At 50.8% G+C, this 26,355-nt stretch overlaps 4 protein-coding genes across 9 annotated transcripts; 1 reads left to right on the top strand and 3 right to left on the bottom strand.

The window, feature by feature from the left end:
* Window positions 1-349: 349 nt before the first annotated feature.
* On the bottom strand, window positions 350-4,869 carry Tm7sf2 (transmembrane 7 superfamily member 2). Its single transcript, XM_059262437.1, has 10 exons — window positions 4,615-4,869; window positions 4,086-4,282; window positions 3,934-3,988; window positions 3,424-3,618; window positions 3,243-3,346; window positions 1,633-1,752; window positions 1,375-1,543; window positions 1,097-1,177; window positions 890-1,012; window positions 350-677 (listed from the first exon to the last, which is right to left on the bottom strand). Exons 1-10 carry the CDS (start codon window positions 4,706-4,708, stop codon window positions 517-519), a joined length of 1,299 nt encoding a protein of 432 aa, XP_059118420.1. The 5' UTR covers window positions 4,709-4,869; the 3' UTR covers window positions 350-516.
* A 69-nt stretch (window positions 4,870-4,938) lies between these two features.
* On the bottom strand, window positions 4,939-21,672 carry Vps51 (VPS51 subunit of GARP complex). Of its 3 annotated transcripts, none has more exons than XM_059262412.1 (11): window positions 20,870-21,672; window positions 18,486-18,918; window positions 17,869-17,998; window positions 8,918-9,064; window positions 8,624-8,843; window positions 7,799-8,516; window positions 7,205-7,420; window positions 6,785-7,003; window positions 6,347-6,468; window positions 6,170-6,257; window positions 4,939-5,316 (listed from the first exon to the last, which is right to left on the bottom strand). In XM_059262412.1, the coding sequence occupies exons 2-11, from the start codon at window positions 18,699-18,701 to the stop codon at window positions 5,056-5,058; spliced, it is 2,337 nt and encodes a 778-aa protein (XP_059118395.1). In that variant the 5' UTR covers window positions 18,702-18,918; window positions 20,870-21,672; the 3' UTR covers window positions 4,939-5,055. The 3 variants fall into 3 exon arrangements, with proteins under 3 accessions (XP_059118395.1, XP_059118396.1, XP_059118403.1); XM_059262413.1 differs by having other exon boundaries at window positions 18,486-18,874; XM_059262420.1 differs by lacking the exons at window positions 18,486-18,918; window positions 20,870-21,672 and adding an exon at window positions 18,390-18,477.
* Window positions 21,673-21,700: 28 nt separating this feature from the next.
* On the top strand, window positions 21,701-22,462 carry Tmem262 (transmembrane protein 262). Of its 2 annotated transcripts, none has more exons than XM_059262485.1 (3): window positions 21,701-22,000; window positions 22,104-22,171; window positions 22,303-22,405. In XM_059262485.1, exons 1-3 carry the CDS (start codon window positions 21,827-21,829, stop codon window positions 22,403-22,405), a joined length of 345 nt encoding a protein of 114 aa, XP_059118468.1. In that variant the 5' UTR covers window positions 21,701-21,826. The 2 variants fall into 2 exon arrangements, with proteins under 2 accessions (XP_059118468.1, XP_059118462.1); XM_059262479.1 differs by having other exon boundaries at window positions 21,709-22,000; window positions 22,104-22,203; window positions 22,303-22,462.
* Zfpl1 (zinc finger protein like 1) lies at window positions 22,433-26,315 on the bottom strand. 3 transcript variants are annotated; one of them, XM_059262458.1, is made up of 8 exons: window positions 26,127-26,315; window positions 25,691-25,800; window positions 25,302-25,413; window positions 23,939-24,132; window positions 23,752-23,824; window positions 23,532-23,678; window positions 23,326-23,443; window positions 22,433-22,887 (listed from the first exon to the last, which is right to left on the bottom strand). In XM_059262458.1, exons 2-8 carry the CDS (start codon window positions 25,790-25,792, stop codon window positions 22,701-22,703), a joined length of 933 nt encoding a protein of 310 aa, XP_059118441.1. In that variant the 5' UTR covers window positions 25,793-25,800; window positions 26,127-26,315; the 3' UTR covers window positions 22,433-22,700. The 3 variants fall into 3 exon arrangements, with proteins under 3 accessions (XP_059118441.1, XP_059118445.1, XP_059118438.1); XM_059262462.1 differs by having other exon boundaries at window positions 26,138-26,315; XM_059262455.1 differs by having other exon boundaries at window positions 26,158-26,313.
* Between the last annotated feature and the right edge of the window lie 40 nt (window positions 26,316-26,355).

Here is a 26,355-nt window from a genome sequence, read left to right as displayed (position 1 = left end):
CTTTTCTTCAAAGACAGGCCCTATTCTAGGCTTCCCTTGAAGTTACTGTGTAGCTGAGGGTGACCTTGAACTTCTGAGCCTGCCTCCACCTTGACAGTACTAGGATTACAGGTGTTGGTCACCTTGCTAATTCGCGCAGTGCTGAAGAGCAAAGGCTTCGTGCATGCTAAGCAAGCACTGTAACTTAGCTACATCCCCCCAGGCCTAAAGTGCCCGTTTCTGAGAGAAATCAGTTGTTCCACCCTGTCAGACTCTGGATCCACAAACTACTTTTCAGCTTTCCCTGGTCAGCTAGGCCTCCACCTCTACCCCTCAAATCACTGACCCCAGGACAGAAGAGAAACACAAGGTTGAAAACATTTATCCAACAGGGAAAATACTTCCATATGGGAGCCGTGGCTCCCTCTTCTTGCTTCAGACCTCTTCTCTGAGGCGGGTCATCCCTGCCGTGTAGAATGGGGTGCAGGCCCTTCACCCCAGGTGTGTTCAGGCCTGAGCTGGTCAGATGGATCTGCTTCAGTAGATATAGGGTATGATTCGGTAAGGCACACGCTTGCAGTATTCCTGCCAGGCACGGCCATACTTGCGGATACACTGCTGCTCATCTCGGGCCTCCCGGTGCACCAGCAACGCAGTGAAGTAGAGGAGGTAGAAGTAAGGTAGCAGGTGGGATACCCCTGTGGGAAGAGGGCTGCATGAGCAGGCACCAGCACCCAGCGGATAAGGGCTTTCTCATCTAAAGTCACACAAGGTGGCAGGTTCACCCGTCAAAGGCCCAGTGCGCACAGTGAGGCACTAGGACCATCTCCAGCCACTGGGTATTCCTTCTACCTGGTACACCAGACTGAGTCTGTTGTCACCACACCTGGTCATTCCCAAACCTACTCACCACAGGGCAAGGACCAGGCCAGAGCCATGATGAGGTCTCCCAGGTAGTTGGGGTGACGAACCATACCCCACCACCCAGATACCAGCAGGTGCCGCCCTGTGGCTGTAGGGATGGTTTGAAGACCTGGAGAGAGACAGCTAATGAAACAGGGAACCACAAAGCCCCGCCCCTTCACCTCACCCATAGTCTCCAGCAGAACCAGCTTACCAGCCACACTAGGGTCAGAAGGATTCTTTCTGAATGTGTTCTTCTGGGAGTTAGCTCCACGGAAGATGTAGTAACCAATAGCTGAGGGAAAGTATGATCAGGTAGTGAGGTGGAAGTTCATGCCTTCAGCCTAGCCCTGACCAAATCCCAGGCTGTTATGACACCCAGGAGCCAGCTCCCGCTTTGGAGGAGCATCAATGCCTGGGACCATACCTGATAGGTAGTGAATAAAGAAGGAATGAAAGGGGGGGGGGGGGAATTAAGGCCCTCCTACTGACCCTTAATGAGGCAGATGAGCAAGGCCATGGGCAACCCCAGAGGCTGTGGATGGTATAGCAGGAACTGGGCCTGCAGGCTATAGGTAAAGGGTACCCAGGCTAGGTCTCCAAAGGCCAACATGAAGCCAAATCCATCGTGTATTATGTCCATGGTGGTGAGGACAGACTCCTGCAGGGACAGGACCCAGACACACTGGCTTAGTCCAGATGACATCCTCAGGATCCCTTGCTTGCCTCCCCTGCCCAATCCAGCCTCACCTCATACCAGAGGGCATCACCCACATACAGCAACTGGAACCCATTGACCAGCCACATGGCCAGGGAAGGACTCCCCTGCAGCTCTGTCTCTCGCACCAGCAGGGCCAGGTTAATGAAGACCTGAGGGAGTGGGGACAGGGCCATCGGCTCCGGTGGGAGCATCAGATTGGGACAGGGTCAACCTCTCCCTTCTCTCAGCCATCAGTCAGTTCACATGTTGAATGGACCCAGGTCGAAACTGCCTATACTTAGAACTCCTGCTTTTGAATCTGAGCTTTGCCATTTGTGCGGAGTGTGTATCCCTGATAAAGCTCACTGTCCACTGCCATGTGAAAAATGGGGATAAGGGCCCTGCCTTGAGCTGCTGTTTAAAGAATTACACAATGCCTGCAGAGCTAAGGATTAGCTTGTCATGAACCTGCACTTGCACCCTCGTTTAGTAGCCCCAGTGGACTAGGTAGTGTAGCTTCTTCAGGAATACTGACGTGGACTTTCATTAAGGCTACCTCTAATTTAAAAAAAAAAAAAAAGGCACTCGGGAGGCAGAGGCAGTCAGATCTCTGAGTTTGAAGCCAGCCTGGTCTACAGAGTGAGTTCCAGGACACCCAGAACTGTGACATAGAGAAACCCTGTCTGGGGTGGAGGGGGGGGTAGGCATTGAGGGGTAGTCTCACTAAGTAGCCTTGATTGACCTGGAACTCACAGAGATCTGCATGCCGCTGCCTCCCAGTGCTGGCATTAAAGGTGTGTGCTACTACACCCAGCCCTCACAGTAATTTTAGAAGAAAACTTCATTCCATCCTGTTTCTCCAGTGAGAAAATAACCTTAGAGTCTGGTTTGTATGCGGGCAGGTCAATCTCCAGATCTGTGGTGGGACCAGGCCTGGTGGGATTACAGTCACTGTACTTGAGTAGCTGAGAGAAGTGGAAAAGACCTTGATTTTGAGACTAGCCTGGGCTATCCTAGTGAGACCTGTTTCAAAACCAAACCAAACCCAAACTCAGATTCATAGAGGGATCTTGGCTCCTGCCTCTGTGTAAGATCTGCAAGGTGAAAGCAGGGCCTTGCCTGAGTATCTCTGGAATTCTCCACCATCGTCCATGTATGTATGATCCTAACCCAAGAGCAGCTGGTGTGTGGTCAAGGCCACCAATGACAGGCAAGTTGTTAAATCCGACAGTCCACTGGAGGCACCGAGCTGCCTGGCCCTCCCTTCAAGTAGTGCTTGGTCATTGTCTTTGGAGTCAGTTTTGTATCTGACCACTGCATCCAAAGCTTCATGTGCTCTCCCAGCTCCCTGTCTGCTTTCCCCCCCCCACCTCCAGAATCTGTCATCACTCTCATGCTGTACATATTTAGTTTTGTGGTGCTGGGTTGGAATCAAGGGCTTTTTGTGTGGTAGCCAAATGCTCTCTACCTAATTTTTTTTTTTTTTTTTTTTTTAGCTTTGGTATTAAGACCCCACTTGGTGACTTCCATGGCAGAGCAACATATTGGCAAGTGAATGAATGATGATTGCTGTCCACCCAACAATGCTAGCCCACCCTGCCCTTCGCTTGGCCCAAGGCCAGCATAGTTAAACCCAGCATGCTCAGCATGCCCAGCATACCCAGCCGATGAGGCCAGGTCTCAGCTCACAGAAATATTTGAAGTCAAAGGAACCAAGGCGAGGGTTCAGCTCCCGTCCCAGAAAGAAATCGTAAACGGAATTTCCTGGGGGGATAATAGAGAGTGAAGGCACAGGTAGGCATCCCGTCTGCCTCACCCCTACCTCACTGGTCCCTTCTCACCTGAGTTTCCTCCAGGTGCCAGGGCCGAGTCAGGAGCTGCCAAAGCCTTCGCATAGAGAAGGAGGCTGAAGATGAAGCTGGTGACAGTGGTCGCGAAGGCCAAGGGCAGGAGCATTTCAGGGAGTGCCCCCAGGGGCAGCCCAACTGACACCCCCAGCCCCACCAACAGAGCTGTTAGCACCAGAGCCTGGAAGCCTGAACCACAGCAGAGTGAGTTCTGGGATTGCATATGTCCACAGCTACCACAGCACAGGGTAAGCCCTGGGGTTGCATACTTGCATACTTACACACACACACACACACACACACACACACACACACACAGAGAGAGAGAGAGAGAGAGAGAGAGAGAGAGAGAGAGAGAGAGAGAGAGAGAGAGGGAGAGCGCGAGCGAGATTCCCATAGGGGAGGGTGTCATCAGAACTAGTCCACGGACCTCCCGCTAGACTTGGAACCCACCCCAACCCATGTAACTCAGATTCAGTGATGGGGAGGGGAAGCCCCAGGCACCATTAATAGGGTAGCGCAGGCGACTCTTGTCCTTTAGTTCCAGCCCTTCGGCCACCTATGAGTATAGGGAAGGTCTTATAAGAGTTGGGGAGGCCTTCCCCCGTTGAGCCCTCTCTGTCCCCTCCTCCCCAGTGTTAAAACAGAGCGCACACCTTGCGCGCAGGCAGCAGGTAGAGCGCCACCTGCAGGCCGAGCCACATGAACAATAGCAACAGAGCCCATGGACTCCACAGCTCCTCCAGCCCAGGCAGGTAAGCGGGTGGGCCCAGGAGCCGCGCCGGGCCCGATCGGGCCGCCAGGAGCAGATGGAACATGGTGGCAGGCAGCAGGACCATCATCGCTGTGACGCCTGGGGAGAGAGCCAGTGTCGCGTGACCGCTCCCCAGAGCTCTCCCAAGTCCACAGGCACCTTGGGTCACCTGCCTGCGTAGCAGGTTCCCAGCGCCATACTCCTACCTTAATTTTCATCTTAGTCCTCCCAAAGACCATCCTCCTGCTCTTCCAACTGTCTCCCATTCCAGAAACTCCCAGCTGTACAGCTGCCAGCATCCGTCCATCCTCCCCTGCAGACACTCTGCCACCCGTGTACCCTGATCTTTCTGCCTCCATATTTCCCAAAAGCCTTCTAGCTTTTCCGTAAGTAGCATCGGTCCAGCTTCCACACCCAACCTTCCCATTTACCCAATGGCCCCCCGAATTCCAGCGGGGCCTGGGAGGCCTCACGAGGAGTCATGATCTCTGCTTTGCCGGGAAGCGATGGTTCACAAAAGATCATGGGAATACATCCATCCCCATCCTGATGGCCTGGTTAAGCTTCTGTGTGGGCATTGAGGTGAGACAGCTGCTGCTCTTGTCCAGCAATCTTTAAATGGACGCGCCCCCTGACCATCCTGGGCCCAGCACAGCAGCCAATCAACGCTGGGAGGCGGGGCCGCGCTGTCGCCTCAGGAGCTTCGACATCAAAACTCCACCCCTAGCAGGTCCCGCCCCTTCAGGCAAGAGGGAGGAGGAGGCCACACAGGTTTATTAAACGGGTCCAGACACCCGCCAGCGGGGTGAGGACAGGGCACTGTGAGGACAGGATAGGGCGATGGGGCTGCCCCGTGACGGCTTCGGCAGGGCCTAGCCGCGCTCACAGATGACCTCGACAACACTGGGTTCCATGGGCACTGGGTCTGGGCAGCGCAGGGCAGCTGAGGCTACCACTTCGTCTAGCAGCAGGTGCACTAGCTCCTCATCAGCCACAAAGCGCCACAGGTAGAGTTGCAGGAAGTGGCAGTCCACCTGCACCTGCTGCAGCCCGAAGCGCCCAAAGGTACGCAGCCGCACACACTCCAGGAGCGTCTTCAGGCTAATCTTAATGATGCCAGTCAGCACCGACACCTGCAAGAGGGCACATAGGGATCAGCTCAGTGACTGTAGGCTTTGTGGGAGGAACATACACCTAACTTCTGAGCAGAGGCCAGGGAATACACAGTAAATCAGCAATTTCCAGGGCCTAGCTAAGGAGGGAATAATCTACTATCGCCACCAGGAGGGGCAGGGGCAGGGGCAGATAAGCCACAGAAAAGATCAGAGATGGGGGCAGCAGTCATCACTGACTACGAAGCAGAAATGGATGAAAGCTGTCCCTGAGCTTGGGCCACGGTGAGGCAGAGATCAAAAGTGACTGAGAACCCTGAAGACTCAGGACTGCTTTGGAGACAAGACTGAGAGCAAAGAATACTTGAAGTCTGTTGCAGAATATTAATTTAAGATGTGCTACATTCGCCTATGCTGTGGAATGTTTAATGATGCAAAGATGTGTGACATTTGTTTGATTAAATAAAATTAACCTGGGGTCAGGAGGCTGAGTCAGCAACTACCTGACAGGAAGTGGTAGGGCACGGAACCATGTGTAGCTAGGGTTCTTCAGTGGGTGCTGAGCAGAAGGACGCCTGGTTTTATGGGGAGACACGAGCTAGGAGAGAAGGTTAACTACTTGCTATTCAGCCTGAGTGTGCAGAATTTCACCTCAACCTTTGAATCCTGAGTTCTATAGAGGGACAGAAATCTACTGAATTTAATGACAAACAGCAAGAGTCACATCCAGGCTGGAGCGACAAGGTGGCTTTACTCTGAACTACCTAGATGCCCTAGAGACAGAGACTGTATGGTCGGAGTGACAGTTAAGCTTAGATGGGGTCCTAGGGCTCCCTGGATTGTTATGGGATCTAGGCGAGAAGGTACTTCAGACCTTGTTGAATTCCACAGGGCTGAACACATCGATGCGTTCAGAGAACAGCTTCTGAATATTGCTCAAGAGGTTTGTGTCCATCGGAGCACTGGAAGGTGGAGGGGAGAGAAGTCAGAGCCCACTGCACACACCCTCCCTCTTTTGTCTGTCTCAGGGAGGTCTCCCTCCCAGCCTGACCTGGGTGTGTAGCTGGGCGCATAGCGGCCCTGCTGCCGTGAGCTGCTGTATACAGAGAAGGTCCTTTTGCTGGAATCGCTGCTCTGGGCTTTGCGGACACCCTCTTCATACAGGAGCCCCACCTGGTGGTGAAAAGAGGTGCTGCAAGGGGAGCGTGGGGTACCAGGAACAGAAAATTCCCTAGGTATGGTCAACCACTCATACAATCAAGGGAGTGGAACAAAGGCAGGGCAAGAATTAGTTTGAAATCCAATTTTCAGCCCATCCCTGCTCCAACTTTCTGGGTGACTCTGGGCCTCCACATTCCCAGAGGTATGGAATGGGGGTCCTAGTGGCACAGTATCGGTACAGTTAGGCCCCTTTTGCTTGGTCCTTGGAGAGCTGTTATCCAGGGCCCCAGCATGCACCAGGGCTCCACCAGCCAGCCTAAAGCAGCACCTGCACATCAATAGCTGTAGTGTCCTCTACCACACGCTTCATGACAGCACGCACGTTCCGGGGCTCCAGAGTACTGAGCCAGTCCCGCGTCTCCACACTCTTGCGTAGCATCTGTGAGATGACTAGACCCTGCACCTTCACATAGTGGGTCAGCAGTCGCCGAGCCGTCTCTCTGGCCTCTGCACACAGTGTGCTCACAGGTGTAACTGGAGACTGATCCTAAGCCAAGAAAGCAGGGGACAACGGTTGTAGGTACTAGGGACAGATCAGAAGCCACTGCCAGTTGGGAAGTGAGCAACTCTTGGGAAAGACGGAGGCTGGGATGAGTGCAGACTGCCAGTCTGGTTCTGGCAACAAGAAAATGTCCAGCCTCCTGTGTGCCCAGCATTAGCTCCCTTTCCCTCTCCTGAGACACTTCACCTGCACCAGAAACTGTTCATCAGTGAGTGTGAGGATGTAGGAGATGGTGGCCGTCTCGTAATCCAGGCAGAGGCGTGAGAGCAGCAGAAGCAGGGCCGGTGGTGTGGCACCTCCCTTTTCTCCAGGGCTGTCACAGAAGCTCTGGGCTGTCTGGCACATTGAGCGGATGAAACCCACGATGAGGCCCTCACGGACTCCCTGGCTGCAGAACTTGCCCTGTGAAAGGAGGTCCAGATCCACAACCAGTCCTCTCCTAGGCAGGAGAGGTCAGCAAAGCCAGAGCATGGGTCTGGCTACTCCTCGCCCTTTGCCCTAACCCTCCTCCAAAGGACAGCCTCATCCTGCGTCTCTGCCTTGAGGGTGGTGGGGCTGGCAGGGGAAGGTCCCTGGTACCCTTCTATCTTTAGCCCAGCTGCATAGCATTTTCTCCTCCAGACTGCCTCCTGAGAACGCAAATCCACATCCAGAGCGCCTGGGAAAGGATTGGGGGGGTGGGGAGCTGGTGACTTGTCCTCAGTTCCCCAAGCACTATTAAAAGGGTGATAGAGGGCCAGTCAGCAGACTGAAAAACCAAAGGACAAAAGACAGACATACCCGGAAGTAGGGCTTGTTGGAGAAGGACACCTCCTTGGCGGTAAAAAGATGCACAGAGGCCAGAGAGGCCTTGATGTGGCTCAGAATGGAGCTGGCCACATTGGCCAGCAACTCAGCCAGGCTGGGGCCCTCCTTCCCAGCCAGGCGAGGTGCCGCCAGGGCCTGGCGAACATCCGTCAGGCAGCTCAGGAAGGCAGCCCTCAAACCCTGCAGATGGTGGCTCAGACGCTCTCGGGCCACTCGCTCCACGATCTCCGTGGCCGACTCTGAAAGCCCAGCAGCGGCTAACAGGGCCCCAGGGGCCAGCAGGCGCCGGTGGAAGCGATCTAAGGCCCGTACCAGCAGAGAGTTATCACTGCCACCCTGCTCCTGTGCCAGCCGCCGCTCCACCAGTACAAAATAGCGGCCGCCCAACTCCCGTGCGAAGGCTGCCAGCTTCTCTGCACCAGTAGGGCCCTGAGCGGCAAACAGCTCCTGGTAGGCTGCTGCCACCTGGCAGAGGCCACCCACGAAGCCACTGCCGCCACGGTCGGTGAACTCTAACACGTCGGGCGCTGGTGGGGAGGGCCCCAGCTCAGCCTCCAGGCTGCTCAGTTCTTCCTCCAGCCGCCCCCGGGCATGTGCCAGGAACTCCTCGCACAGCTCCTCGGCCGGCTCACCCAGGGCCAGCAGCAGCTCCACACACTCGGCCTGCTCTGGGGCACCCGAGCAACCTTCCCTGTGGGGACGGAGATGCAGTAAAGAGAGGGTGGGGTGCAGGGGAGACAAAATGTGGGGGCACTCTTGACGTGACTGGAGGGCAAGAACCAGGCCCGGAAACCACACCTGAAACGCTGCCGCAGCTGCTGGGCCAAGCGGGCTGTGATGACCTGGCAGTCATCCTGGATGGCGCGGAAAGAGGGCAGGTGCTGGTACTGTTGCAGCACCGCCCTGGCGCGACCCTGGTAGCGCACAGCCTGCCCATAGGCACCCAGCTCCACGCACTTGGTGAGGCGCGAAGGCAGCTCAAAAAGGAACTGCAGCTTCCGCAGCAGAGCATGCACCCCTAGGGGAGAGGAAAGGCATGTGAGCTGCAGAGCTCAGGGTGGCTGGCTGCAGGGCCTGGCCAGTAGAGCCCACCTGCTAGCTTGGTGATGCGCTCGTGTCGGTCCTGCAGCGTGGCACTGATGCGTGCACTGAAGTTGGTGATCACTGCCATGTTGGTAGCCAGCCGGTCCATCTCGTCTTCCATCTTCCGGAAATCATTCTTCATTTTCCGAATGGTGTCTAGAAGGGTAAGCACCGACAGCGAAACGGAAATGACCAAGACAGAGAGGTGCAGCTCTCACTGATACCAGGGATCCGCCTGAAACGGCTTGGGTCTTGGCCACTGCATGTGTGGGCAAGAGGGTTAACATGACGGTGCAAGAAGCTCTGCTCACCCCTAGCCTGGTGCAAAGGGAAGAGGTGGAGGGTCCTTAAAACTGGAGGGAAAGCGTTTTAAAAATAAATAAATAAAAAGCACCCCGTCACTATCCTGACTGACTCTACTCTGTCCAAACTTGCTCTCCATTTTTCCTTTTCCGTCTCATTTTGTTCTGGAAGGGAACTGGTGCCTGGCCCCAATCTGTACCCACCAGACCTGAAGCTGCATATGAACACCTCAGGGCTCCAGGACTACTTAGCCTGGTGGAGGCTGCTGCATGTTCCTCTTGGCTCCCTATTTTTGTCCTTTCATATATAATCTTGGAGCTATTGACTAGGACTCCAAATGTGGAAGACCAACGGCCACCCCAGCTAGGCAAATGGAGGATACACTCCTACTTCACCTTCTCTCTGTCTTGATGCTCTCAGGATGATGGATGCACTGAACTACTCTTTCAAGACCCTTAGACGTAAACCCAGAAACAGGATTCTGGTACCAATCTCTCCCATCGGATGGCATCCAGATCCCAACAACAGCCAGAGACGCTTGGCACTGGCCAGAACTTCTTTTGATTCCATAGAACATAAGCTATGAGCACACTTTTAATCCCAGCACTTGGGAAGCAGAGGCAGGAGGATCTCTGTGATTTTCAGGCCAGCCTGGTCTACAGAGTGAGTTCTAGGACAGCCAGGGCTACACAGAGAAACCCTGTCTTGAAAAACAAAACAAAAACAACAAAAAGCTCTGCAAAGGCAGGGACCACCTGTCTGCTCACCCCTGGGATGCCCTCTGCACATAGCAGGGCAGGCAGTAAACTTGCCCACTCAGACCTCCTTCCCAAATGGCCCAGAGTTTCACTGGACTCGTGGAGCACGGTATCTTCTCTAAAGTGCCTCTCCTTTTCCCTTTCTCCCTTGTACAGACTGAAATCTGTATAAGGAGGCTGTTTTTCCTTCCAAATGCCTCAGGGCCTGGCCCCTTAATGCTCTATGTCTCCTCTCTTCAAATCCCATTTTATTTTTTAATTATTTATTTATTTTTTGGTTTTTTGAGACAGGGTTTCTCTGTGTAGTTTTGGTGCCTGTCCTGGATCTCTCTCTGTAGACCAGGCTGGCCTCGAACTCCAGAGATCCGCCTGGCTCTGCCTCGAGTGCTGGGATTAAAGGTGTGCGCCACCACCGCCCGGCTATTCCACCTTTTCTTACCTCTGCCTCCTCTGGTCCAGGTCTCTTGACCATCACCAGGCACTGCTCTATCTAAAACCTCAACCTCAAGCCCTGCTCTCTCTGTAACCCTACCACCCACTCTATCCACACCCCTAACCCAAGCTTAACATCTATTTCTATTCTGGCTTTTTGAGACATGGTCTCCCTATGTAGCCCTGGCTGGCCTGCAACTTGCTATGTAGACCAGGAAAGTCTCCAATGTACTGTGATCTGCCTGTGTTTGCCTCCCAAGTGCTAGAATTACATTCAAGCACCACATCCAGTTTAACACTTTTTTTTTTTTTTTTTTTTTTGAGACAGGGCCTCACTATGTAGTTCTGACCTGGAACTATGTAGACCAGGCCTTGAACTCACAGAGATCCTCCTGCCTCTGCTTCCCAAGTTCTGAGGTTAAAGGCATGTGCCACTATTGCTGGCCTTCACACCTACTCTTGATTTTAAAAACATGAAGGACCATGGGGCCTGAGAGATGGCTCAGCAGATAAGAGCACCCGTGGCTCTTACAAAGGACCTGGTTTTGATTTCCAGCGCCCACATGGTAACTCACAACCAGCTGTTAACTCTAATTCCAAGGGATCTGATACCCTCTTCTGGCCTCTGCAGGTACTACATGCATGTAGTACATGGACATACACTCAGGCACATACACACACAAACATACACACAAATTATTTTTTTAAATAACCAAAACAAAGAACAAAACCAAAAACCTACAAAGCTAACACTCACAATGCAATTAAGGGATTTTGAAATATTTTTTCACAAAGAAGTTGGTCACCAATAGTGAACTCTTTACATGAGTCACACAATCCATGAAGCAAAAGCATTCACACTGTCCCCCTTCCCACACACACAGGGCCTCTCACATGCCAGGCTAGTGCTCTGCCACTGTGCCACATCCTTAGTCCTTACCATTCTACCAGCAAGGAAGGTGATTATAAAATAAAGATGCAAGATGTAAGTTACACATGAGCAGCAGAGCTAGGAGAGGGGCTGTCTTAAGACAACCCAGCCCTATAGCATCTGCTGTGGGATGTTCTGTATGGCAAATGTGTTGCTGATTGGTCAATAAAACACTGATTGGCCATTGGCTAGGCAGGAAGTATAGGCGGGACAAGGAGGAGAATAAAGCTGGGAAGTGGAAGGCTGAGTCAGAGAGACACTGCCAGCTGCCACTAGGACAAGCAGCATGTGAAGATGCCGGTAAGCCACGAGCCATGTGGCAATGTACAGATTAATGGAAATGGATTAATTTAAGCTGTAAGAACAGTTTGTAACCAATATAAGTCTCTGTGTTTACTTGGTTGGGTCTGAGTGGCTGTGGGACTGGCGGGTGAGAGAGATTTGTCCTGACTGTGGGCCAGGCAGGAAAACTCTAGCTACAAGCATCAGCCTGAGAAGTTACTGTAGAACACTGGTGCCAGGTAAAGGCCCAGGCTAGTCAGGACTACATAGTAAGACACTGTCTCAAAAACAAACAAACAAACAAAACCCCAAAAAACAAAAACAAAAACAAAACCACCACCACCATCACCACCAAAACACAGCCAGGCAGTGGTGGTGAAAGCCTTTAGTCCCAGCACTGGGGAGGCAGAGGCAGGTGGAGCTCTGTGAATTCAAGGCCAGCTTGGTCTACAAAGCAAGTTCTAGGAAAGTCAGAGAAACCTTGTCTGAAAAGACAAAAAAAAAAAAAAAAAAAGAAAGAAAGAAAGGAAGGAAGAAAAAAAGAAAAGAAAGAAAAAGAGAAACTGAGATTCCATCATTCCTGCTGACTTCACAGTCATGGAAACCTTCAGACTGGAAATAAAGCTGCCCCATGTCCAAACAAACACAAAGTGTCCACAGCATTTGGTAAGAAAGACTCCTTTGGCAAGGCTGGATCTCTACCATGGGGGCCTCCTCACACATGCTGGATAAGTCTTCCGCCACGGGCTACATCCCAGGCACTGCCATGCTGCTTTCCGGCCTGGCTCCTCACTCTGTGGATGTGTTCCCATGGTAGCATCCATATTATGAGTATATTCCACAGGCCTGTTAAGTTTTTGTTTTTTGTTTTGTTTGTGAGACAGGGTCTCACTGTGTAGCCCTGGCTGGCTTGGAAGCCCATTGATTTTTTTTTTTTTTTTTAAGATTTATTTATTATGTATACAGTATTCTGCCTGCGTACCAGAAGAGGGCACCAGATCTCATTACAGATGGTTGTGAGCCACCATGTGGTTGCTGGGAATTGAACTCAGGACCCCTGGAAGAGCAACCAGTGCTCTTAACCTCTGAGCCATCTCTCCAGCCCCCATTGATTTTTAATAGGGATTACTGTCAAAGATTTTTTGTGGGCTGGGGCTGTAGCTCAGCAGTGAAGTACTTGCCTAGCAAGCATGAGGGCCCAAGTTCGATCCCCAAGACCCCAAACAACAGCACAGCAAACAAACAAAGCTTTGTGTCCACACTTCAATCTGGAGGCAGGCTGGTGTATGGTCATGAAAGGAGAGACCATGAGAGGAGATGAAGAGGTCTAAGGTGTGGAGTGGGCTAGAGGAGAGAGGATGATGGAACAGCTGTGACCTGAAAGCAGGAAGGAAGACTATTTGAGGGGACAAAGGGGAAGCAGGAGGGTCCAGGGGAGATGGAGAAACCAGTGCGGGAGGGGAATGGACAAAAACCAAAGAATAAAGATGAATGAAAATGCAATAATGAAACGCATCTCTTTGTTAACTTACTCATTTTTTAAAAAGGCAGACTTCTTTGCCTGCCCGCGGTAGGGACAGGAAGAAGTTTTTCTTGGTACAATACTGAAGCCTTTCCAGGTTTGGCATGGATAGATGCATAATTAGCTAGAGGTGGCGGCGGCGCACGCCTTTAATCCAGCACTCAAGAGGCAGAGGCAGGCGGATCTCTGTGAGTTCGAGGAGTGAATTCCAAGCCAGGGCTACATAGTAAGACCCTATCTAAAAAAGGAGAAAAAAAAGATAAATGCATTATCACATAATCAAATTCCATGCCTAGGCTCTAAGTTGGCAAATCCAATTAAAACACAGTATAATAACATATATGCATGAAGATAGATAATGAAACCTATCATTTTTTGAATGAAAATCTGATTAAGAAAACCTAAACCAGTTGCTTTTTGTTTGTATGCTTTTATTTCTTACCTGGGAAATAATTGGTATACCATAAAATTCAGTGCTTTGAATACATTTAACATAGTCACAAGGTTTTAAGTCAATACTTGTGGTTTAAATAGGTATGGCCCCTCACAGACTCATGTGTTTGAATGCTTGGCCCATAGGGAGTAGCACTATTAGGAGGTCTGACCTTGTTGGAGAAAGTGTATCACTGTGGGGATGGGCTTTGAGGTCTAATATGTTCAAGCTACACCCAGTGTGACACAGTCTCCTTCTGCTGCATGCAGATCAAGACACAGAACTCTCAGCCCCGTCTCCAGCACCATGTCTGCCTGCATGCTACCATGTTTCCTGCCATAACGATAATGTACTAAACCTCTGAAACTGTTTTCCTTTATAACAGTTGCCGTGGTCATGGTGTCTCTTCACAGCATAAAACCCTAAGGGGGCTGGAGAGATGGCTCAGCGGTTAAGAGCACTGCCTGTTCTTCCAGAGGTCCTGAGTTCAATTCCCAGCAACCACATGGTGGCTCACTACCATCTGTAATGAAATCTGGCCCTCTTCTGGCCTGCAGGTGTATATGCAGACAGAACACTGTATACATAATAAATAAAAATAAATCTTTAAAAAAAAAAAAAAAAACCCTAACTAAGACAATACCACTGTCTAATGAATACTCAAGAGCTACTGTTTCTCTTGGCAGTTTCCCCCACATCTTGCCACACCCTCTGGTAGGCATCAATCTATTTTCTATTTTCACAGAATTACCTATTCTGTTTATTTAACATAAAATCAATATAGCACATGGCCTTTCTCGTCTTATTTTGCAATACAATTAAGTTCTACATACAGGCACAGATTCCCTTGTTCTCCCCGCTCCCGCCCCCCTCACCTTCTCCCCAGCCTCCCCCCCCCATTCCAATCTCCTCCAGGGCAAAGCCTTCCCCACAGACTGAGATCAACCTGGTGGACTCAGTCCAGGTAGGTCCAGTCCCCTCCTCCCAGGCCGAGCCAAGCGACCCTGCATAGGCCCCAGGTTTCAAAAAGCCGACTCATGCAATGAGCACAGGACACAGTGCCACTGCCTGGATGCCTCCCAAACAGATCAGGCCAATCAACTGTCTCACCCACTCAGAGGGCCTGATCCAGTTGGTGACCCCTCAGCCATTGGTTCATATTTCATGTGTTTCCATTTGTTTGGCTATTTGTCTCTGTGCTTTATCCGACCTTGGTCTCAACAATTCTCTCTCATATAAACCCTCCTCATTCTCGCTAATTGGACTCCCAGAGATCCACCTGGGGCCTAGTCATGGATCTCTGCATCCAGATCCCTCAGTAGTTGGATGAGGTTTCTAGCACGACAATTAGGGTGTTTGGCCATCCCATCACCAGAGTAGGTCAATTCGGACTGTCTCTCGACCATTGCCAGCAGTCTGTTGTGGGGGTATCTTTGTGGATTTCTGTGGGCCTCTCTAGCACTTTGTTTCTTCCTATTCTCATGTGGTCTTCATTTACCATGGTCTCCTATTCCTTGCTCTCCCTCTCTGTTGTTGATCCAGCTGGGATCTCCCACTCACCCAAGCTCTCTTTCCCTCGACCCTCGCCCTTCACTACCCCCACTCATGTCCAGGCTGTTCATGTAGATCTCATTCCATTTCTCTGTCATTGGGCGATCCCTGTGTCTTTCTTGGGGTCCTGTTTTCCAGGTAGCCTGCCTGGTGATGTGAGTAGCAGTCCAGTCATCCTTGTTCCACATCTAGTATCCTGTTATGAGTGAGTACCTCACTAAGTAGCTTTGGCTAGCTCAGAACTCAGAGTTCTGCCTGCCTCTGCCTCCTGAGTGCTGGGATTAAAGGCATATGCTACCACACCCAATCCTATCTGACTTCTTTTGCTTAACATATATTTGAGATTTATCTATATCATATAACATAAATCAGTATGTCTGATCTTTTTATGGCTGAAGAACACTGTTGTTGGGCTATATCATTTATTTATCCACTCACACTGTTGATAGCTATTTGTATTGCTTCTACTTTTTGGCTACAAAAGTTATGAATGTAGTTCATGTAAACATGTTTTCAGTTTTTTTTTTAATTTGTGTGTGTACACACATGAGCACATTCATATGCATGTGTAGCATATGGATGCATGCACATCTGTGTGGGGTGTGCTCACCCTTGCATATACATGTGAAGGCCAGAGGTTGATGATAAGTGTCTTCTTTAATCATTTCCTATCTTGTGTGTGTGTGTGTGTGTGTGTGTGTGTGTGTGTGTGTGTGTACACCTATGTGTGCCAGCATCCACAGAGGCCAGACGGGTAGAAAGACTCCTGTAAGCTAGAGGTACAAGCATCTGTGAGCTGACAGGGATCTGAACTTTTGATAGAGAATCAGCATGCTTCACTACCAAGCCACCTCCCTACCATCCCTAGCATCATTCTTAGAGACAGGGTTTCTCACTGACCTGGGCCTTGCGCTTTCAGCTCAGCTGGCTGATCATCCAGCAAGCCCCAGGGACACACCCTGTTCCACACAGTCTGGGGTTACAGATGTACACTGCCACACTTTTTGTTTGTTCTTTGAGACAAGGCCTCACTATGTAGCCCTGGCTGGTCCAGAACTCACTATGTAGACCATACTGGTCTCAAAGTCACAGAGATCTGCCTCTGCCTCTAGAAGTGGCGACGGGGTTAAAGGCGTGTTTTCATTTTACACAGTGCTGAGACTGTACTCAGGTCCTCAAGCTTGCCCAACAAGCACTTGGCTCACTGAGCCATTCCCAGCACCCTCACCTGGGCTTTTGTTATTGTTTGTTTGTTTGTTTCTTTAGGCAGGGGTTTGAGATGTATGCTAAGCTAGCCTTGAATCTGCAGCAATCCCCCTGCCTCAGCCTCCAAAGTGCAGGGATTATAAGCTCTGCTCGTTTTTTTATATACATACAAACATATTCATTCCTAGGAGTGGAATTACTGGTCTCATGACAATTCTGTTTGGCTTTTTGAGGACTGGCCACGCTTTTCTGCAGTGAGGGGATAGCTGTGTATTTCCACTGCTAGTTTATCAGTGTTCTGTATCCTCCACATCCCAACCAACATGTTATTTATGTAGTTATGGCAAGACTAGTGGGTGTGCAGAGAAGTCACACCTCCTTTATGATTTTTTTCCTTCCTTAGAAAAAAGTAAAAAAAAAAACCAACCCTCAAGCCATCTCTATTAAGCAACAGATAAATGTCAAACATTATACATATTCCAACAAATGAGAAAATACTAGCAAAATTCCTATGGAAAATTCCTCAGCACAGAAATCACTATCTCTTTCCATCTTGAGGTTAGCATTAACAGACAGGCACCTACTCACTGAGGGCATTGTGACACCAGGAGAGTAGGACTACTTATGGGGACACAACCCCACAGATGTGAGCATTCTCTACCGTCTGCCTCCGGAACAAGTGCTTTAAAGTTATTACACAAATCTCAAGTGTATCTCCTGAAAGTAAGACAGAAAGTACTGTGACGAGACCTGCACTGTCAGGTCCTGGGGCTGGAGAGACGGTTCAGTGGTGGAGAGTGGGTACTGCTCATATAGAGGGCCTGAGTTCAGTACTGAGCACCCACCTCAGTCAGCTCCAGGGAATCCGACACCTCTGGTCTCTGGCCTCCAAGGACACCTGTCCTCACATGTACACACCCACACACATACACATAATTAGACACTACTACTATTAAATCTTAAGGAATGAGGACGGAGAAAGAAAGGGAGGGAGTGACAAGTCTACCCTCTCAAGGAGACTGACCAGAAACAAAAGTTACGGCTCATAAAATTAACAAATTGAATTGCCTGTGAGATGGCTTAGCAGCAGGTAAATGTGCCCGTCACCAAGCCTGATGATGTGAGTTCAATCCATGGGACCCACATGGAGGAAGGGGAGAACTGACTCCCACAACTTGTCTTCTGACCTCTACACAAATGTTGTGGCAGACACACATGCACGAACACACACACTCACCCAAAATAAATAACTGTAAAAAAAATAAAGACAAAAACTAAAGCTTACTGAAACTTCTTAGTGCTTCCTACATGCTTCAGGTAAACTCATATTATTTTATCCTTTCTCCCTCCCTTTGGTCGTTAGGACAACCCTCCCATAGTAACTGTCACTTCCAGAAGAGTCTGACCACAAAGACCAGGACAGAGGTGACAGTGGATTAATGTGGGACAGAATTATAATCTGGCTCTCCTTCCTTTAATCCCTGTGTTTCCCAGCACAGGGGGAGATGTAAGGCTCTGAGGAGTGTGTCCCAGTGGGATCACCTGTAGCTGAGATGAACTTGTTGTAGTTCTCATAGACCAGGGTCTGCATGTCGCTGTCTAGAGCCCGGATCTGCCGCACCATGTCCGTCTCACTGTCCATCAGCTGGGCCAGAGGACACTCTCTACGCAGCTAGAGAAGCAGGTAGTAGCATTCAGTTAATGTCACTCATGTCCCCCTGCCTTGCCTTAGGTTAGCTGGCTTTCCGTGCAATACAACCGTGATTCCACCCTTATCAGGAATTCCAGATATGGAATCTATAACTGACATACTAATCTACGTTACTAGATTAGACCGGATTTGGGATTTGTCAGCTTTCAAAGTCTTCAGGCTCAGCTTAAACTCAACCCAGGCTCAGCCTTGTGCCTGTCAGGACATGGCCACGCCCACTCCCCAAGGGCCTATCAGAACGTCAGCATCGAGATCGCGACCCCGTATCCCCTCAGGTCAGTCCTAAATGGCCCAGGCTTGCTTAGCCTCCAGATCTGCCCCTATTGCCCGGTATGGGCTATCCTCCACTCACGAACTCTCGCTCCCCTCACTACATCAACAAAATCCGGGGCATGATCTAGGGTCCAGCATATTGGGGGTCTGGACCCGCCCCACTTCGCACACACACCTTGTCCAGATAAACTTCCGGGTCGAAGTGCGCCCCATTGAGATCTGTCGGGTCTAGAGGGTCAGGCCCCGCGGAGTGTCCCGCCGCCTCCCCTTCCGAGAGGCCGTAGTAAAGCTTCAGCATCCCGTGAGCCTTCCGCCGACGCTCCGGAGCGTCCGCCTCGGGTCCTTCTGGGGAGTCCCCGGGCCCGGGCCCCACAGCTGCCGCTGCCGCCATAGCTCCAACCGCATCACAAGGGGGTGAGGCTGGGGAGGGGAAAGGAAGCACTTCCGGGAGCCATCAAGTTGTTGAAACCAGACGGTCCTTTAGGTGAAACGTTCCTCTGCAGCTATAGGACATGTGAGACTAAAGTTCCGCCTTGCGAAGTTTCGGCAAGCTGGTTCCTGTGACTGTGTAAAATGCTGTAAGGTGGGCGAGTCGTGGCGTCCCAATCCTGCAACCCCACAGGAAAGACTCATGTATTATGTGCCTAGATTGACTGAATGAATGGGCATTAAAATTACGGAACATACCGGGCGGCGGTGGCGCACTCGAGGCAGAGCCAGGAGGATCTCTCTGAGTTCGAGGCCAACCTGATCTACAGTGCGAGATCCAGGACAGGCACCAAAACTACACAGAGAAACCCTGTCTTGAAAAAACGAAACAAAACAAAACAAACAAACAAACAAAAAGTCAGTGGTGGTGGCACACGCCCTTAATTCCAGCACGAGGGAGGCAAGGGCAGGTGGATTTCTGAGTTTGAGGACAGCCTGGTCCCACGCTGCCAGAGCTACACAGAGAAACCCTGCCTCAAAAAAACAAACAAAAATTCTAAATGGTATTAAATTTTACGTGACATCTGTCCCAGCTTCAATATTTATAGTCTTTAAATATGTGTATGCAGGTGCTTGAGGAGGTCAGAAGAGGGCTTGGATACCTTGGAGTTGTAGTCACAGCTTGTGTGAGCTGCCCAACATGAGTGCTTGGGGGACCAAACTACAAGAGCAATACATACTCTTCACCGTTTTCCTTTTACTTTTTTTTTTTTTTTTTGAGACAGGGTCTCCCTTTGTAACCTTGGCTGACCTAGATGACCTAGAACTCACTATGTAGACCAGGCTGACCTGGAACTCACAGAGATCTGGTACTAAAGGCTTGTGCTGCCATGTCCAGAGCCCATATTTCGACTTATCATTTATAGCTGCTTTTGTCACAGACTAAATGACTCATAAAACCTAAAGCATTTATTTATTCATTTGGTCTTGGACCAAAAGTTCTTGACTTCTTATTCACTGGGCTATTTAGAAACTATACATATGAACATTTCAGCCTATGAAACTAGAATTTAAGAAAATGAGTTTGGGGGGGCTGGAGAGATGGCTCAGCGGTTAAGAGCACTGGCTGTTCTTCCAGAGGTCATGAGTTCAATTCCCAGCAACCACATGGTGGCTCACAACCATCTGTAATGAGATCTGGCGCCCTCTTCTGGCATGCAGGCAGAACACTGTATACATAATAAATAAATAAATCTTTAAAAAAAAAAAAAAAAGAAAATGAATTTGAGCTGGAGAGATGGCTTAGCAACTAAAAGCACTCACTGCTCTTCCTGATGACTCATGTTCCTAGGCTCACAACTGTCTGTAACTCCAGACTCCAGTCTTGGGGGATGCAATGCCCTCTTTTGGCTTCCACAGGGAGCCAGGAACACATGTATATGCAGGCAAAATGCTCATAAATACAGAAAAAAATTAAAATAAAAAGTTTAAATGAAGAAAATCAGGCATGGTGGTGTGTTAACTACCTAGAGTCCCAGAATTCATGAGCAAAGGATTAGGAGGGGGTCAAGATCATCCTTATGGGAAGTCTGAGGCCAACAGGAAAACTGTCTCAAAAACAGAATAAACAACAAAAGGGGCTGGAGAGATGGCTCAGCAGTCAAGATCAAGTTGTCCTCTGATCTTTTTTTCCTCCTCCTCCTCCTCCTCCTCCTCCTCCTCCTCCTCCTCCTCCTCCTTTTTTGGTTTTTCGAGACAGCGTTTCTCTGTGTAGTTTTGGTGCCTTTCCTGGATCTCGCTCTGTAGCCCAGGCTGTCTTCGAATTCACAGATATCTGCCTGGCTCTGCCTCCCAAGTGCTGGGATTAAAGGCGTGCGCCACCACTGCCCGGCGTCCTCTGATCTTCAGAGATGCACTGTGGCACGTGAACACTCTCACTCTACCTACCACACACACTAAAATAAATGAGGCTGGGCAATAGTGGCACACACCTTTGACCCAATCGGCCAGCCTGGTCTATACAGTGGGTTCCAGGGTAAACCAGGGCTGCCTAGTGAGACCTTGTCTCAAACAAACAAAACCAATTTTAATTAGTATTAACTAAATGTAATAACATCTTTAGAAGCTTACTTGTACTTCATGCTGTGAAAGGCCACAGGCCTTGGGAGTATGCACACCAGCACTATACAGAGACAGGGAGGGGAGCACAGGGGACAGGGGACACCAGGAGCAGTGCCAGCACTGGAACACACAAGGCTGACCACCCGATCAGAGGGTTAACTACATTTTGCTCTGTTTCTGGTTCCCTATGAAATCTGGTCACCAGAACTGGGAGGGGGGAGGCAGATTTGTAGGGGATCAGTCTGTAGTCATCCAGAATATTCTCTGAAAAAAGGGCAGTTTAGATTGATTTCCCATCTCTGCTCACTGAAGTCTGTGGTGACAAGGGACAAGAGCTCCAGTGTTCCAGTTTAGAGAGCCTGGGATGAGGCCAAAGCCTTCCCTCCATTGGGAAAGCCTTCAGCTACTCATCTAGGCTCTGCTCACTCACCTGCCTAAAACCTGCTGTGGACTAACTTGGTGTAGTGGCTCACGCCTTCAAACACAGTACTCAGGAGGTATAGGCAAATGGATCTCTGAGGCCAGCCTGGTCTACAGAGCAAAATCCAGGACAGCCAAGGCTATACAAAGAAATCCTGTGATGAAAAGATAAACAAAAACCAAAAAAACCTTGCTGTAGAGCTGGGACATGCTCATCCACCTTTCTGAGCCCTTGCCTAGTCCCTCTACAATGTGTCCTGTGGGAATATTGAGCTGCCCAGGAAGTATGGAGGATGGAATGGTGTCTCTTCCTTATACCACAGGCTCCTGCCGTTCAGCTCATTTTGCCTACCACTCCACAATGGAATAGCCTCATACTCAGACACATCCTTCTATTTGTTGGAATCAGGCTATGTTCTAGAACCCTGCCCTCTCCAATGCCTTCCTCACTTTGGAATACACTAGAATGGCAGGATTTTGCTGCCCCTGGACAGTGACCACTTGCTCCAGTTCCTGGGCCTGACTTGAGTCCAGGCTGTGAGCGGGATGAGGTGGCGGGACCGAATAGCTGTGGTATTCTTCCCTCCAGGCATGATGCTCACTGTAGCTGCACTCATGCTCTTCTTTCTACACATGGGTGTCTTTGCTAGTGACGTTCACAACTTCTGTGTCACCCACAACTATGAGCGAATGAGCTTCCAATACACAGTTGTCCTGATAGTAGGTCTGGGGTGGGGGCTCAGGGCTGGCTGGGGAAAGCTGAGGGGCTGATGAAAATGTCTTCTGTGTCAGGGGTCACTCTCCCACTGGACCCGTCTCCCAGTTCTCCCAGGTGATCAGTATCTGCTGGGCTGCCATGGGGTCACTCTACGCAGAGATGACCGATGACAAGTTTCTTCGATGCTTTGCTTTGACCATCCTGAGTGAGTGGGGTGTGCTACAAGGAGGGGAGTTCTGAAACCCTGAGAAGTGTCAAGGAGGGGACAAAAATGTGGAGCTGATGGGCTCTCTCCTCCACCCAGTGCTCAATGGAGCCATGTTCTTCAACCGCATGTCCCTGGAGTTTCTGGCCATCAATTACCGAGAGGAGAGACACTAAGGCCTGGGGACAGGGGACAGGGCTGAGAAGGAAGATGGAAAAGCTGCTTCAGGTGTTTTAATAAAGTCTGTTGTTTATTTGCACCTGTCTGCTCCTTTGAGGGTTAAGTAGGAGGCTGGAGACCCAGGGACAAGCAAGTGAAAACCAATTTGACTAACAGGGCTACAGACCTGGACTGTAGCCTCTGCCTCAAACTGACTTGGTCCAGGGGATCTTAGTGTCTCAGGACTGAGGAAGAGGAGTGGAGAAAAGCCCTCAGGCCTCCCGACCTTCTCTCCCCAGGACTTTAGGTCCTCAGCTGGCCCAGACACAAGCATGGGCTCAGGAAGGACCTACACGGATGTGAGGGTTCATGAGTGGGTCCAGATTGGGATCACTGTCAGCTGCAGCCCGGCCGAGGCGAGACATGAGGGCAAGGAGTGCCAGGAAGCCCAGCAGCCCTAGGAGGAGCAGGAGCCCTGCCCGCTGGAGCAGAGTTAGTGGCCGCTTCCGGGACCCAGCCCTGCTCCTGAGAAGAATGAGGGAAAAGTCAGGTCAGGCCCTGGGCCCTTCCCCGGCACAGACAGAAGCCTTAGTCACTATCTTTGGGCCTTAATTTCCATCTGTGCACTGGGAATGATCACCCTGTTCCCTGCACTGGCCATCACATGGGGTTATTACGAAGCTTGAACCAGTGGGACACAAACTCTCTGGAAGCTTGAATATGTTAAACATGAGGGAGACTAATACAAATAAGGAAGCATCACAGTAGGACAGGGCCTCAGAGCCCAGTCCAAAACTCCTGTAAGAGGAAAGGACACACATGCTAAGCCTGCCTCCCAGCCAGGGCCTCATTGCGGCCCTGGCACTGGATGCTGTTAGTACCCAGACCAAGCCCCACTGTCATCAAAGTGTCCACCATGGGGCCTGTTCTTTCCAATACCCCATCCTGTGTGTCTCCATGTACCTGAGCAGTTGGGCCAGCCAGCCCAGAGCAGGCCGGCGACGGTATTTATCGTCATCACAATCTCCATGGAGTCCTGCTGTTCGGTCATCATCCCGTGTGTCATATACCTTCCTTGGGGCTATAGGGATAGAAACACCAGCATGAACAGGCTCAGACAAACTTGTTTTTTTCTATTCTCTGACTGGGAAAAAAATTCCCCAGCTCACCGTGTGTCAGGGCCTCAGTACTGCCCATGTGTATAACTGTGTGCTGCTCAGGATGGTCTGGGGAAGAAGAGGGGCGGGGAGCCTGGCTGTAGAAAGCTGGAGCAACAGAGGTGTTGTCTATCTCCTCTTGCACAGGGGGGCTGGTGGCTGTGAACAGAGAGAGAACTGTCAGTGGAGCAGGGAAGCAAGGCCCAGGCAGCAGATGGAGGCCACCACTTACCATTGAAGCTGGACCAGTCAGAGAAGTCTGAGGAATTGAGAGGCTCAGGCTCTGGGCTTATCACCTCATCGATCTCGAGAAAGGAATCTAAGTTAGTAGCCTGTCCACTCCTGCTGCCAACCCATGCAATCTGGCTCAAGTGAGGGTCAGGGCAAACAGATGGGCAGACAGACAGGGGGACTCTCACCAGAGGGAGGCCCAGTCCTGCCCGGGCCCAGTTGACCGTGGCTAGCTTCTCTCTCAGTGCTGAAGCCACGGGGCCAGCTAGGTTGGCTGAGGGGAAGATGGGGCCATTACAGCTGGGGCACTGGTAGCCTGCAGGTGCCGTGTTTCGTGGTAGCTGGGCAGCACGTTCATTGATGCAAGCCCAGTGGAAGAGATCTTAAGACCCATGAGAGAGAAAGACATGAGAAGGACAACTCTTTGGGCTCTTAGCCTAGGCCCAGCAATGCCTCCCCAGCCCCGCACCCCACCAGCTCATTGCAGGAATGAATGGACATTTATGCAGATACCCAGGCCATTCCCTTTCCTCCCCACCCCAGGTCCCCAAGGCTTCATTTGGCCTTCTTGTTAAGACCATTGTACTAAATCACAGTAGATTCTATTTGGCCAGCCCATAAGGAGGTGTGGCTGGGAAGAAAATACCACCTACCCTTCCAAGAATCTTCTCTGGGCCTGAACTCATCACACTCCTTGGGCTAATGGCTAAACAACAATAGTTTCACACTGGGTGTGGTGGCAGCTGCTTGTAAACGTAGCACTTGGGAGGTGGAGGCAGGAGGATCAAGAGTTCAAGGTCAGCCCCATGAGATCACGTCTCAAAAAACCACTACATATTCTTTACAAGAATACTTTCAAGAAAGCTTCTCAGACATACACACAGATACATGCATATATCCGGAAGCACAAATATGCATATGCTTATAAATATACAAGCAAGCCAACAGCCATTCCCTCACCCTACACTAGTCACACACATAAGATATACACATCTGTACATTCATGTCAGCTAATACTCAAAAACCATCACCCTCATGTCATCTGCATTCCATGGGACACGTGTTCATATACATTCATTATCCATTCACTCTCCCATGAGTATTAATCAAAGTGTGCATTTGTGTGAGTACACACAATTTCATGGAGAAACACATGTAAAGCTTCCCCTTTTGGGAAAAAGGGAAAAACTTAAGCTGAGGCTTTTACACCAGGCTGTGACTACTGACTCCCTCTAGCTAACTGTAACATGGGAGGCTTCCTCTCTGTTCAGTCTTGGAGTCAGTAACATTCTAGAAAAATGGATCCTGCTCACAGCCACTGGTCATAGTCATCTCCAGCTCTCCAAGACCGGCAGAGCAGGAAGGAAAGACACTAAGGCTTAGGAAGGGAGAAGGCTTGCCCAGGCTTACAAAGCAGGGAAGTACCTAAGAGAATCAGGATCTGAGGCTCTGGCCTCCAGGCCTGAGGGGTTCATTGTCTTGCTGCTAGAAGGGTGCTAAAGCAAACCAGTCTCCAGGCTGCCCTGGCCCCTTCTAGTGCCCAGGCCTCACCGTAGCATACAAGACGGGTCGTCTCTCGACTGGCCAGGGGTGTGTTGCACAGGCGGCAGTTGGGGTTGTAGTCACTATCTTGTAGCCACTGCAAGTAGGACTGCACGATGCACTGGAGTGGGAGAGAGAGGTCACAGCTGGTGCCCGGCTCCACAGTGAACACACCACGCCAAGGCCCAGCTGCCTCGTTCTCATCAGACTCACCATTTCGTCTGTTTAGTCAATGAATATTTACTGAGCACCTACTGAAGGCCTAGCAGAGCATCATAAACCAAGTCCCTGCCCTTGTGGAGCTTACAATCTAGTGTGGGGCCCCTCACAGATTTGGAAGGAGCCAATCTTGCCTGCCCACCCAGTGCCCTGCTCAACCACTGTTCTGAACGCCCCACCTTGGCGTGATTGGCTACCAGGCAGTGCTCGCAGACGTTAACTCGGTGTTCGAAGCAAAACAGGTTTGTCACTTTCCTCTTGGGGCACTTGCAAAGTCCCATGACCGATCCTAGGGAGAGGATCTGAGTTAGCAGGAAACCAGGTTCTGGTGACTGCCACTTGGTTCTCACAGACCCAGTTCGTTTCTTTTTTTAAATCCCCCAGACCCGTTTCACATCAGTCCAAACGCCAAATTCTAGCCTACTGCTTCAGCACGGGTAAGGCCACGCCCCCTGCACAGACCGCACCACAGGCGACCCCTCATTCCATTGAGACCCAGCCCCTAACCAGACCTCTCCATCAAGAACTCCAAATACCACCAGCCCCACCCCCAGAACCCCACCCCCTCCTGACCCCGCCCCCATCCGGCAGACCCCATTCTGGGTCTCAGAGAACCTCCGCGATACCGGTCGCGACGGGTGCGTACTGTGGTGGAAAGCGCGGAAGGCCGGAGACTGCGTTGACCCACTCCAGTAGCTGACGCTCTGCTCCCTTCGGCTCCGGCCGCTCTGATTATCCCTCCGCTGCCACGTCTCTTCCGGGTGCGGCGCACGTTGATGACGCCACAGCGCCAGCAGGCCACGCCTCTGCTTTACGCAAGACGTATACCTACGACAACAACAGG

This window comes from Peromyscus eremicus, chromosome 1 (genome assembly GCF_949786415.1).
Source record: "Peromyscus eremicus chromosome 1, PerEre_H2_v1, whole genome shotgun sequence".
Taxonomy (NCBI): domain Eukaryota; kingdom Metazoa; phylum Chordata; class Mammalia; order Rodentia; family Cricetidae; genus Peromyscus; species Peromyscus eremicus.
The sequence above is the reverse complement of the archived record's forward strand: the minus strand, read 5'-3'. Positions and strand labels throughout refer to the sequence as shown.

Coding starts and splice junctions, on each gene's coding strand:
- Tm7sf2 (XM_059262437.1), bottom strand. CDS start 4,708: ATGATCTTTTGTGAACCATCGCTTCCCGGCAAAGCAGAGATCATGACT. Junction 3,619..3,933: donor CCTGCGCTACCCTATTAATG/GTGCCTGGGGCT, acceptor GCTGTGGTTCAG/GCTTCCAGGCTCTGGTGCTA. Junction 3,347..3,423: donor GGCACCTGGAGGAAACTCAG/GTGAGAAGGGAC, acceptor TTATCCCCCCAG/GAAATTCCGTTTACGATTTC.
- Vps51 (XM_059262412.1), bottom strand. CDS start 18,701: ATGGCGGCAGCGGCAGCTGTGGGGCCCGGGCCCGGGGACTCCCCAGAA. Junction 7,421..7,798: donor CCAACAAGCCCTACTTCCGG/GTATGTCTGTCT, acceptor CTCCTTTCACAG/GGCAAGTTCTGCAGCCAGGG. Junction 6,258..6,346: donor GCGCCCAGCTACACACCCAG/GTCAGGCTGGGA, acceptor TCCACCTTCCAG/TGCTCCGATGGACACAAACC.
- Tmem262 (XM_059262479.1), top strand. CDS start 21,827: ATGAGGTGGCGGGACCGAATAGCTGTGGTATTCTTCCCTCCAGGCATG. Junction 22,001..22,103: donor AATACACAGTTGTCCTGATA/GTAGGTCTGGGG, acceptor CCCGTCTCCCAG/TTCTCCCAGGTGATCAGTAT. Junction 22,204..22,302: donor CTTTGCTTTGACCATCCTGA/GTGAGTGGGGTG, acceptor TCCTCCACCCAG/TGCTCAATGGAGCCATGTTC.
- Zfpl1 (XM_059262458.1), bottom strand. CDS start 25,792: ATGGGACTTTGCAAGTGCCCCAAGAGGAAAGTGACAAACCTGTTTTGC. Junction 24,133..25,301: donor GACCCGTCTTGTATGCTACG/GTGAGGCCTGGG, acceptor ATGGGTCTTAAG/ATCTCTTCCACTGGGCTTGC. Junction 23,444..23,531: donor TACTGAGGCCCTGACACACG/GTGAGCTGGGGA, acceptor CTATCCCTATAG/CCCCAAGGAAGGTATATGAC.